At 44.5% G+C, this 13,190-nt stretch overlaps 2 protein-coding genes and 1 pseudogene across 2 annotated transcripts; 1 reads left to right on the forward strand and 2 right to left on the reverse strand.

Annotated features, from left to right (window-relative positions):
• The first annotated feature begins 2,103 nt into the window (after window positions 1–2,103).
• On the forward strand, window positions 2,104–5,957 carry LOC133902356 (uncharacterized). The gene is made up of 5 exons (XM_062343945.1): window positions 2,104–2,932; window positions 4,721–4,778; window positions 4,874–4,957; window positions 5,043–5,184; window positions 5,296–5,957. Exons 1-5 carry the CDS (start codon window positions 2,398–2,400, stop codon window positions 5,686–5,688), a joined length of 1,212 nt encoding a protein of 403 aa, XP_062199929.1. The 5' UTR covers window positions 2,104–2,397; the 3' UTR covers window positions 5,689–5,957.
• A 2,374-nt stretch (window positions 5,958–8,331) lies between these two features.
• LOC133901312 (uncharacterized) lies at window positions 8,332–9,112 on the reverse strand. Its single transcript, XM_062342623.1, has one exon. The coding sequence runs from the start codon at window positions 8,985–8,987 to the stop codon at window positions 8,502–8,504; it is 486 nt and encodes a 161-aa protein (XP_062198607.1). The 5' UTR covers window positions 8,988–9,112; the 3' UTR covers window positions 8,332–8,501.
• Window positions 9,113–9,798: 686 nt separating this feature from the next.
• LOC133901226 (uncharacterized) lies at window positions 9,799–12,886 on the reverse strand (annotated as a pseudogene).
• Between the last annotated feature and the right edge of the window lie 304 nt (window positions 12,887–13,190).

The following is a 13,190-nucleotide window of genomic DNA, read 5'->3' on the forward strand; positions in this document are numbered from 1 at the left end:
CGAGTTGTTGCGCCTGAAGTTCAGACCCTAACTAACGATCGAGTGTTTGCTAGAAAAAAAAAACATGTATGTACGGCCGGCTACTATATATGTTATGCTATGATGGCGTGCAGATTCCCCTATTATTAAACAAATATGTACGAGGATTAAATTAAGCCGCCACCATAAGACCGATGAACTAACTGATGGGAAGAGTTAGCCTACTTGATTCTGCTCGTATAATCCGAGTTTTGGTTGATTTGACCAATGCTGCTGCGAACACCCATTCATACGAAACTTCTATGGCAGTCCTTTGTTCCAATCATATATATTTCAAATGACGAAAAATTGAGGAACAACTAACCTAGTATTATTATTCTAGTTTTTCTATATATAAGGTGACTTAAATCTTATTATCTTTTGTCATAAATGCATGATGTTTTGAAACTTTGATTATCGATAACTTTTGAAATATTTAGTTTCAAAATATGAAAATTATATATGTAGATTTATCTTGAAAAATACTTTCATAACCTTATTAAACTTTATAAATATATTTTAGTCAGAAATAGTGGTCAAATGTGAAGACCGTGCTATATATATCAAGTATTTTTTATGTGAGGGAGTACTGCTATTTAGCGTATAGTTGTTGAAAACCAAACTTTGGACATTGACCAAACAGGAAGTCTAATACCACATTATGTGTTTACTAATTGCACTAAACGTTTCTCATATCGTTCATATGTGTCGCTAACCACTTGCTTTTACGATGCTGTTGGATGAAGGGATTTCACGGCGGCTCTGCATGAGTTCCACAGGAACTAAAAAGAATTCCCATGTTCAGGAAAAACCTCAAGGGGTATGTGTATCTAACAACTTCTGCTTATGATTAGAGTAATTGCACAGCCAAGATATCGCTGTGATAAAAAGTATTAAGAGAACGCCACCAATGGAAGATCACTCTTTTGGGATGCAACTCCATGATGTGGGCCACTGTCATATAAAATGTGCTTAGCCGAAATGATGCACCTAACCTGATATTCTATTCTAAATCATTTGGCATTTTTGCATCCTCCTCTCACAAAAAAAAAAGTATTTGGCATCCTGTAGTGAATCTGGGGGTGCAGATGAGCTAGGCAGGAGGCGCTCATCTATCTCGCTTTTTTTTTTCTTCTTCATCTTTCTTTTCTTCTCTTTTTTCTTTTTTCCTTTTTCTCCCTTAGCCATAGTAAAAAAATATTGGGGTCTCTATTAGCTACGAGGCGGTATGGGCTGGAGCCCCCCAGCTAGGGTTTGAAAATTCATCGAAAACCGGTCAATTAGATTTGCACTAAATTCTGAATTCGATATGTTTTTCAAATTTGAATTAAAAATTAAAAAAATTACAAAAAATTCTAAAAAATACCAGAGATAATTCTAAGATCTTTTGTGATCTTTTTTTTCAAAAATAATATCCTTTGCATCATATTTCATGGAGAGTAAGTTTAGAAGGAAAAAAAAAGGTGTGTTTTAAAAAGCATGCAACTCATTTAGTAGGGTTCACGTTAAGAAAAATATTAACATCCAAACACATTTATAAATTCGATTAAGTGAATTTGTCCAAATTTTTTGATTTTCACAAATTTCAAAAAATCAATAAATAGCGATTTTCGTTGTCCAAATAAATTTTCGAACCCTGCCCCCGCCCTCCGGATCCGCCCTTCTAAGGCGTTGAGAGATGATCACCACACATCACCATGCGGTCCGGATCACGATTCAAGATCAAGCGTACAGGCCATCCATCCTATCATGGATCACTCAAAGCGTCCGTTGAGATGTACGGCCGAGTTTTTTTCACTCCGGTCGTACGTGCATCACCGGCCGGTCTCGCATCCTCCCTCACCCACGAAAAAAGCCCATCAACCGCCGGACGTGCGACACGGTACGCCGCACCGGCGGACACAGTGCGTTCCGCGTGCCGGGCCTGCCGGCGCCGGAGGGTCTGCACGTCCGCCGACCAGACGAGCTCGGCATGCTCGGAGTCGGAGGAGTCTCTGCTCGCTTCCCACGACGACGACGGTTTGGACGCGGCACCAACCGCGCGCGCGCGCGAACGAATCCTACGCACCCACCCGCCACCACCCGGCTTCCGCGCGCGTCCGCTTCATCCCCCGGCCCTCTCTTTTCCTCCCGTTCCAACCACCACCCGCTAGTACGTACGTACATGCCCGCCGGCCGATACCCCTCCTACAAGAGCGCGCGCCACTCTACAGCACGCTAGCTGCACCCTGCACTGCGCTACTTAAACGGCGCATCGTTTGCTCGCCCTTCCGATCGCCTCTCCCTTTCGCTCAAAGGCTCGCTTTATCTCCGATCTGCTGGTAGACGCGCGCGCGGCCGGCCTAGCTAGCGGTAGCTCCACCGAGCGGCGGCGGCGGCATGTCGGCGGTGGCTCCCCGTGTGGCCGGCGCCGCTCGGCGGATGTCTCAGTCTCCTAGGCCGGCCGGGGGCGGCAGGGAGAAGGAGCTGTCCCCTGCCCCGCGCGAGGAGGCCGACAAGGCCAAGAAGAGGCTGCCCGCGGCCGTCACGGGGATCCCGTCCATGCTGCTGCGCCGGCAAGAGCTGCTTCTGCGCCGCGGCGGCGTTGGCGGCCGATCGGGGAGCGTGCACCCGTCGTCTTCGCTCAACGTGTCGCTCGCGTCGGAGAAGTCCACCGACTCGTTCTGCAGCCGGGCGTCCACCGGCCGGATCGGCCGCCACCCGGCGTCGCCGGCTGGGGGAGGAGCTCCACGGCGTAGGGCGGCAGGGTCGGCCGGGCCTCCCTCTGCGCGGCCGGCGGGCCGGAAGGCGGCCAGCGTTGTGCCAGGCGGTGCTGCTGCTGTCACCGCTCCTGTGGCCGTGGTAGGTTCCCTGAACGGGGATGCAGCGTCGTCGGCGGGGCCGGCGAGGTGCCCGTGGGTTACCCCTAATACTGGTAGGTGGTCAAAACTAATCATGTGCCTACGACATTTTTCGGTAAAGACAAAATAAACGCTGATTCATAGATACAGTTACTAGTTTGGCGATCCATGGTTTAGACTTCTTTTCATCTCGCCATGATCGACTTAGCACTCATGCTACATACAATACAACTAGATGATCGTATTTTAGGATAATATATGTTCTTGACATCATAAATAGTAATTATGTAGTGTTACACACAGTTGTCGTAACTCTTTACAACCGGTTGATTAAAGGTCTCGAAGCACTTCGGTGATTGCTCACTTATGAGTCAAATGGACCAAAAACACCTGGTTGTAAGAGTTGTACGAATAGATTGTACATGATATTTTTTATCCGGGTCCTCTTTAGCTCGAATTAAGGTGCTTGCTATCTGTAGTTGTTCTATAAATATATTCTCGGTGACAAACCGATACTTGCTATACCCCTCTCCATACTTCTGCCTCCTTGAGCAAATTGGGCTCCTTGTGCCGGGCTCCAGAGCAGAAGTGTTTCGCCAGACGGCTTGAGCTTCGCCATAGAAGCCCGGCTTTAGAGCTCGGCCAAACAGTGTCGTAGGATCGTCTCGATTGCCAATGCCTTGAACAAGAACACACTGCTGAATTGACAATAACGTTTTACTTCCATCTCAAGAAGAAAAAAAAAGAGCATACTCTTGGTAGTCGATTATGGTTATTTTATATGACATCACGAACATTTGGTGGCATAAAAGAGACAATAAAAAATGCACTACGATGTTTGGTGGGCTGTCCGTTGTCTAGCAACTTGTCAATCTTTTATCATCGAAAGGGATCACATTACTCACTGACTGCATGATGCTGGTACTATATATTATGCAAACGTTGTTCGTCCAACGCTTTTAAAAATGTAACCCTCTGAAGTCTGAACTGAACAATAAAGTGGCAATAATTGCAATTAACCAGAGTAATAATTCAGCTGAACTTGCTACTGGCTAGTTTATAGCAAATTTTAGGCGCCAACCAACAACAAAATCGGTACAGGCTTACGTTGACCTGAATTTCCATACTCTGTTCCAAATTCACCTAAATACATTTCCTCAAAAGCAAATTCTTTTGAGAAAAGCGTTATAGCGACCCAGATCATCTTTTCTTTACAAGGATATATGCTTAATGATTGCTCTCTTAGTTTATTTACAACTCCACTTTGCATCTTTTCTGCAATACAGCAAGCAGCTGGAAGTCATGATGATTACTATAAATAGTTTATATAGTGCTATATATTTGCAGTTCCTCATTGTTACCAATTATTTGCAACTTTTGCTTAGTTGTAGCAGTGATTTGTGCCATCTTTTTTTTTTTTGGTTACAACCGGATCCCTACCCGGGGCCTTCATTGGAGGCTTTTAAATGGGGCGCGTGCGAGGCACCTCCCTTGGTGCCTTGCCATCTTTTTGTTTGACATACTGTCAGAGAACCGTAGAAATCGCTTTGATTGGTAATTTGACTAACTTCAGAACAGTAAGTATGAACTAGGAAGTTCACTATTCAGTCCTACCTGCTGCCTTTGATCACACAACTAATAACCTGTTCGGCTGGGACCCCTTCCTTCGTGGACAGAAACATTCTGCTTGTGTATCAAGTCCAGAACAATGTGAACAATAAGTTCAAATGCCTAATATTGTTCTTTTTTTGGAAAGAATAAAATGCTTGATATTGTCATATACTTATTGAGTCTAGACCATCTTTATTCTAATCTTGCTTTTAACTGACGGTAAGGAAATCCTTGATTTAACCTTGCAACAGATCCTTGCTATGCAGCCTTCCATGACCAGGAGTGGGGAGTCCCCGTACATGATGACAAGTATACCCTAAACCTAATCAGATCAGCTAAACCTTTTCTAAGACCTTTGATCGGTAATAGATTATAAAGTTACAATTTTCAGTCCTACACTGCAGGAAACTGTTTGAAATGCTTGTTCTCTCTGGTGCCTTGGCTGAGATGACATGGCCAGTAATTCTCAGCAAGAGGGACACCTTCAGGTAAGTACCCCTAATCCATACTGAAGAGAGTCCAACAGCTTACCAAACACCAAAGGTCGTTAAACACACGCTTTATGTTTCACAGGGAAGTTTTCATGGATTTTGACCCTCTGTTGGTGGCAAAGCTGAACGAGAAGAAAATTTTGGGGCAATGCAGCTCTGCTAGTTCCCTGTTGTCAGAGCACAGGCTGCGCATAATCATCGAAAACGCGCGAGAGTTACTGAAGGTAACTTGATCATGTCATTCTATCCATCTGTCTCACCTAAATCCTGACGAGCCAAACATTATTGGCAATAACATTCGCTCATCCATAACACTTAATGCCTTCTGTTCACAGGTCATAGAGGAGTTGGGATCATTCAACAGCTACTGCTGGGGCTTTCTCAACGACAAGCCTCTGATCGGCCGGTTCCGGCATACGCGGGAGGTGCCGCTGAGGACGCCGAAAGCCGAGGCCATCAGCCAGGACCTGATGCGGAGGGGGTTCCGCGGCGTCGGGCCGACGGTGGTCTACGCCTTCATGCAGGCCGTCGGCATGGCCAACGACCACCTCGTCACCTGCTACCGCTTCGAGGAGTGCTGCACTGCCGAAGCTGCCGCTGCTTCTGAAGGCCGTGACGTTGACAAGCCGGCCGTGGCGAAAGATCAGGAGGTGGGCATGGTGTGTGGGCTGGTGCAGTGCGTCAGCTTGGAGGCTTCGAGAGCCGCCACCGTGATCAGCATCTCATAGCAATGGATCAGTTGCAGATAATTACTTGGCAATGACAAATGACTAGGGATTAGGAGAGTTGATTTCACTTAATTGTGAGCTGCTTGCATGTATAGATATTGGCCGTTTGAGGTGTACAGGGTTGTTGATTTGAGGTTTGAGAAATGCGTTGGCTTGAATTGAGGATGTTGAAAAGATAGGTAGGGCACGAAGTTTTCAGACGATGTGTTCAGATTTCATGTTATATAACAAGTTGGGTGAACCGGTGGAGCCGGTACCATCTTCTATAATATTATTATTTGAGTGAAAAATAAGTATCATATTCGCTCTTAAGATCATAAAATTATCATGTTAATAAAAAAAAGAATATAGACTATTTATTGTTATGAACATCTAACAGTCTAGATTAAATAAAAAAACTTATATCAAATATAATTAATAAATAGCTAAATTTAGAAATCAAAGAGTCCATATCAAATATGATTAATAAATACCTAAATTCAAAATTCAAAATATGAAAAATTAGCAGTTCGATTTTCATACGGTTTGGGAAGAGTCCAAATAAAATAAAATTAGTAATAATTAAAATTAGGATTATAATAGAAAAATAAAGATTCAAGTCAAATATAGTGTTATAAAAAACAAATTATTACAAAAATTAAATACCTAAATAAAGTGTCCATGTAAAATACAATTAATCAATAGCTAAAATTCATAATAAAAATAATTATTTTTTAAAACATTTTTACTAAGATAATAGATTAAGAAACACCGTAGAGCTCAAGATCATCGCATCAAATAGACAGTAAGTAAGTCAAATCTATTCTGATTTTAGTTAAGCTGTCTGACGTACTATTTTGATAGTTGATTAAAACATATATAAATCGAAACAATATGTGAATATGATTCGGAAATAAGTTTAGAGCATAAATAGTTTTTTATCCAAACATAATTTTTTAATTTTATGTGTTTTTTTAACTAAATGACACTAACCTCGTAAAAAACTAAAGAGACTAATTTTTAATAAAAAATTGTTAAAATAAAATATTATAACAAGACTAATCATATTATCAATGTGAGCCACCTCGCTAGTTTGTAAAGTTGCAAAATTATAGTGTTCTCTTAATTGGTATGCGAAAGCAGAAAAGTCTCTTCCTTCGGCTTCTGTTGGATTTCGGACGTGACAAGAAAGTGAAAACAGAGACTAAATATATAAATATATGTTAAACGACGTGATTAAAGTTGGGTCGTTGCGTTGTCGTTCTCAAAACTTTAGAAAAAAAGGACAAGCGTGGAAAGTAAACACGAGCAAGCTAGAACACGGTTTGGTTTTGGTGCCTGACGATTCAGCTTATGTCACACCAATCGGCGACGAAGTAGCGATGCTACCAATCGTTGAACAAAGAAAGAAAAATCTTCACGTACAGGCACGACGAGTCATTCCAGTCGAGAAATTGTTCTTACTCCAGTCCAATCTTTACCTGCTGGGCCGGTGTGCTTCTCAGGATGGCAACCTCCGATCCGACTCTTGGACGGGCTCCCTTCGTTCACCGAGAACTCGAGGAAACCGGGGAGTCGCGTTTGATGGAAACGGTGCCCGGCAGGCGAGGAGCACGGCATGGGCCTGGAAGCGCCGACGAGAGTGGAACTGGGCTCAGCGAGAAGCGAGCAGCAGCTAGAATTGATTTGCCGACAGGATACTATTCTGTAATTTTCTGAAAATACATATTATTTTTACAATTTTCTATTTAATATTACTTTTTAAAAAAACTCCCAGGAGAGGCAGCAGCTTCTTGTTACAGACTCTTGCCATGGCTTCTGCTGGTGCGCTTTAAGATGGTCGCCATCTGCATGCTTGTCCTGGTCATCGGACAAGCGCCGGTGGTGCACGCGACCCCGAAACCGGATGCTGGCACGGTGCCACAGCCAGCGCTCGTGCAGCAAGAGCCGGCCGACCCAACGCCGCCGCCTCCTGCCTGCGTTGCCACTGCTCCTGGGAGCAAACGGTGTTGCAGCGGTTGTTGTTAAAGGTGAAACACCGTTGCTGTGTTAGTATCCAATGGGATTTAAGTCCCAGAACTCGTCATTGTGATCAACATATTATAGCAATCAGTTGCAGTTGCTCTTGGTCATTTGAGTTGTTTTTTTTAGGGAAACAGTAGGGGATTCTCCTACTATGGTAGATATATATTGACATAAAAAGGGAAAACGCCCAGTCTCTGTACAAAGGAAAAACCCAAGTAGGGAGCAAGGGGCAAGGAAAAAGAAAACAAAAAGGAAGCTACACAGAACTAGAAGCTACGCCTCGGAGCCTCTCCATTTTTTGGAATGAAAAAAAGAGAAAGAAGGAAGAAGAGAGAGCTCTTGGTGGCCCCTGAGCCGCCATTAAAGACAGTGCAGGGCGATCGCGCGAGGCGGGCTCGGGCGCGCGCGCTGCGCACCTGTGTGACACGCACCCACGCCTCACTCAGCAGCCACCGGCGTAGCTTGCTGAAGCAGGCGCTGGTCGCGGTGCCGTTGGCGAAGCAGGCGCCCGAGTCCTTGTTGATCGAGCACGCACGTGATCGTGCACACGATCAGGCAGTTCTGGCACGCCGGCGACAACCGAAATAGGATCGAACGACGGCGCCCCTGAAAGGCGAGACCAGCCGAAATGTAGCCCGATATATACATGCATGGAGCCTGCTGCCTCTGAGGTCATTAATTATTGGTGATCTACTTGGAACAACACACAGCACTCACTATGCTGTACAGGGATCGATATACGCACACAGGACACAGCAACTGATCAAGCAGACGAGACAGCACACGGCGCGACCGACCGAGGCGGACCCTCACGCGGCCACCGGCTTGCCGAAGCAGGCGCTGGTCACGGTGCAGTTGACGAAGCAGGCAATCGAGGCTGGGTTGAGCACGCACGTGACCGCGCAGACGATCAGGCAGGTCTGGCACGCCGGCGAGCACACGTCGCCGACGTGGTGCTGTCCCGCTCCCTGGAGCCCCAGCTCCTCGGCGATCTCGTGCTCCACGAGCTCCCGCATCAGCGCTCGGGCGGCGGCGGCCTCCTTGTCATCCGGCGACGGCGGAGACGCGAGAGCCGGCCGCGCCAAATCCGACCCGACGCACAGGAGGAGCATGCAGACGGTGGCTACCTTCAGAGCTGCAGCAGAAGCCATTGCAAATTTGCGCAGCCAGCTGCTTGGTTGCAATGAGATGGTGCTGGCTGATTCGCGATCGACATGGAGCAGTGAGGCTTTGCTACATATAGGAAGCAAATGGTTCATGAACGTACGTAAGCAATCAAATGATTGATAATGCATGGTTTCACTAAACCTCAATGATCACACGCACACTAATGAAACAGCGTCGATCGATATAACAACACAAATGCGTCCTCTGATCGATCGGCAACAGTACTTGGACACGCTGAAGCTTTACTCCTGAGATTGCCGGCTTCACGAAGTAACCGTACCCCAAATGGAACGAAATTGTTCCGAGTTTATCACGGGGTACTACTAACCGGTCAAGTGCAAGCAAGCTGATTTGCTTGCTAAGTCCGTTCTATTTCAATGCTTTCAAGTAAAGCATTAGGATTTAGGAGAGTACAGTGGATGAGTGAACGCTCACGCTACCGTATAAGAATTTAAGCTAGTGTTTTCTGCTTTTCAAAGCAAGAATTTTGCAACAAGCAATTCATCGATAACTCGTGCATTTGCTAGCTGGTGCCTGGATGAACTGTACGCGAGAACCTTGCACTCCAGTCATTGGCGATAGCAACTGTGCACATTTCTGGACAGTCAGACGAGAATTACAGACAAGATATTTCGAAGTTAGGAAAAACCATACAGAGTGCCAATTGTCAACCCCTAGGGTTGTTAATTCGATCCATCAGATAAGTAACCATATAGTACAAACTCGTGGACAGCCACCTCTCAAATATAACTCGCAAAACAAGAAAAGAAATCGTTCTAGTACGAACTGAATCTAAGAGAAGCAACAGGGTTGTGAACATAATGCTGACAGTGCAAAATCAAACATAAAGAACTCTTCAGTCAACAGCAACAAGTTTTCAGAAAAAATCAAGCGACGATAAATTGTTATTTGCATGATCGCAATGAGCAGCATTTCACATGAACTACGCACAATAAAATTAACCTCAAAACTGCTAATCTGTTAATAACCGACCAAAGCTGTCATGTTTTGTAGCTGAATGAAACCAATTCAAAGAGAATATGGTTTGCTTCACGTAATCACAGTTAAATTGTTTTTCTTACTTTTCTGTGATATACTGAATGGAACTTAACTATAGCATTAGAAAAGCTATGTGATATGAGAATATACCGTAAAAGCTTTACTGTGAATTGATAAAAAATAGATGGTACAAAAGAAGATGCAGGACTTTAAGGATCACTTCAGCACATCAACTCTTTAAATTCAGCAAGATCACGAAGGACTGAAAGTGGTACTTGCACTACAAGGGCATGACAGACTACTAAGATATCACCTATAACTATGCACAGAGTTTGAATTGTTTGGAAAAGGCCTTTCTCTAGTGCTTGCACTTGTCACAGTAGTGAAGATCCTTTTTCATTGGCGCAGCACAATGGTAACAGAAGTACACCTTCAAAATAAAATAAAATAAAAGTGTTCTAGAGTCATGATGGAAACTGGAAGAACATCAGCAACAACATTTAATACATGTTTAATGTTTATAGAACCTGCAAGGTCCAACAACTTGCGGCAGTACAACATCTAGTGGACACCAAAATAAAAACACAAACTTCCAACTGGAACTAACCCCCCCCCCCCCCCCCCCAAAAAAAAATGCAGAATAACAAAAACACGTGCTGGAAATTGATACAAGCCAATAGCTTGGTAGGAAATAACACTTTACTTAACATAACCCAGTATACCCAACCCAAGTCCTCACCGCATTTGACAAGCTACTGGCTGTATAAACTGGTTTCCATGAGAAACAGAACCATAGTTTCACTTAAGTAACCTACTCACGGGACTTATTTCTATCGGGCATACGTCTTCACACATAGCCCTTAGCCCACAAGGAGGGGGGCAAGGAGGCTATTGCTTTAGACGTGAATAGTGAGAAGCTATCAAATATTCCCTCTGGAACATAATAGTAAGGAATATACTTTGCTAGTCTTGTTACAAAATATTGGGTACAAATAATGATGTATGACTATGTACAAATTTACAAGACATATATGGGGTGCTTTAGTCATATTCCCATGTTATTCTTTGGTTGATGGCTAAAATAAACCATGTAATTACAAAAGTGAGAGTGCATTCAACATTTCCCTAGGAAAACAGCTATTAAAAGGTAAAAGCAAGATACGCTGTTTAAGGAAAAAGCCAGCAATCAAACCAACTGCTAGATTTATCATTGATATCAGTAAAATGCTGAACTAATGGGTACCAAAACAATAGTACTAGGCTATTAGCGTACAACTCCTAAATAGTAGTAAGCATAACTGCATGTTGATTAGCTTCACTATGACAGGACCTGAAAAGCACTATACATTTTTTTGAACTGTGTAATTATGGCCATCCTTCACAAGTACGGAACATCAGCTAATACTAATGACACCAACATAATAGAAGAATACAGAAAAAGGAATATATTCCCAAAAAATAGATTTGACGGGTCTAAAGTGAACGGGTGATTTTATATTAATCCATAAGAAGCAATTCCTTTCACACCTTCCTTATCATGAACAGCAATTACACTTCCTCATCACTTTTTCTGTGCACACAAATTGCCCAACAATTTTTGCCAATTTGTGCCCCTAATCTGCCTTTTTTTTCGTAATTTCACTCATTACCATAGTCTGAGAAAAGGATACAAATTGCAGTAGGACTTGGTTAGATAGATAAAGTACCTGCATTTTATTAGCAAGCACCCAGACCTTCTCGAAACATACATCTTGCACTTGGGGCACCTCTGCATTTCTTCTTGCCAGCGAACTTCTTAAGCATCAGATCGTCCACCCCCTTCTCATCATCCCCAAGCTTCTTGAACTCCTTGCACTTGATCCCATCGTGCCACGGCACGCGGCAGCAGGCGCAGAACAACCGGTGGCAATGTGGGCACTCCGTTTCCCTGATCTTCACAGCCCCATCACTGATCAACACTACTGAGCAATCTTTGAATGGGCAGTAAAACTTCTCATCCCCCAGCACATCCTCACACAGCGTGACGCTCCACTGATCAAATAGTTCCGGCGGGATGATATCCCGGCACAGATCCATCTCAACCATGCCATCCTCGCATCCGGGGTCAGGGCACCCGATCACGGCCACGTTCTCGGCGATCTTGGAGGCGACGTACCTCCCCACGCAACTATTGCAGAACGCGTGGGCACAGTGGATCACAAGAAACATCTCCGAGACCTGAACATTCTCAAAGCAGATGACACAGTTGAAGCGGTTGCGCTTGGAACGCTTCTTCTTGGAGTCGCTCGGGCCGTCTTCCACATTGCGTCAGAGTAGAACAATTAGGCAAGGAACAAGCGAATCGCACGAATCTACGTATCAACCATCAATAGTTCAAGATCCAAAAGTGGACGAGCAGATGGGTACCTTCCGATGAAAGCCTGCGCTTGCCCTCGCGGTCAGGAGGGAGTTCTTGAGCGGTGAAAGACACCAGCGGAGCGAGAGGAGGATGATATGGAGGCGGAAGTGGAGGAGCGGACGGTGATTGGGGCGCGAGAGGAGTCGAGGGAGAGGAGGATGACCTCCTGGATCTCCATCTCCTCGGGGCTGTAGGAGGCGGCGAGGAAGGTTAGCTCGTCCTCCTCGTCGGAGGACATGTAGACGGGGAAGTACGGGTCGGCGGCGGCGGCGGAGGCCTCCATGGCCGGCGAGGGGTTCGTGCCTAGGAGCGGCGGGTTGTTTTGCCTTGGGTCCGGATGAGGACGGGGAGTGGGGCCGGTTCGTCAGGCGGCCGCAGCAGGGAACGGCGGGGGACGCGTGGCCAGGCGGGATTGCATGACGCGACAGGGAGACGAGGCTGGATTATTGGACGGTGTGGATCGCATCTGTAAAACAATAAAATTCTTCCTATTTGGAACAAGGAATTTCGGTGATCTCTGCAGAGTTTCGGTAAAACTAGCCGGATTAGCGGTCGCGCCCTTTTTTTGGTTGCACGGAGTGTGACAAAAGAAAACTAAAAAAATGGATTCACCATTTTTTGACATGTCAATATTTATTTATAAATTTATCAATATTTAACATATTCATTTAATTATGAAAAAATAGTGGTACTTTCATACATGAACATAATTTTAACATATAGAAGATAGTAATACAAACCTAACTAAATTTGTTTTATATTTTTTGAGTTTTAAATATTTTTCTATGCATTTTAGATTATTTCAGCCGATTTATCAATATAACTATTATTTCTTTCGCTATTTTTCTAGAATCTTGAAAAAATTATATGTGTGTGTATATACATACATATATATATATATAGATACGTACACACATACATATATATATACACG

This window comes from Phragmites australis, chromosome 20, assembly GCF_958298935.1.
Source record: "Phragmites australis chromosome 20, lpPhrAust1.1, whole genome shotgun sequence".
Taxonomy (NCBI): Eukaryota; Viridiplantae; Streptophyta; class Magnoliopsida; order Poales; family Poaceae; genus Phragmites; species Phragmites australis.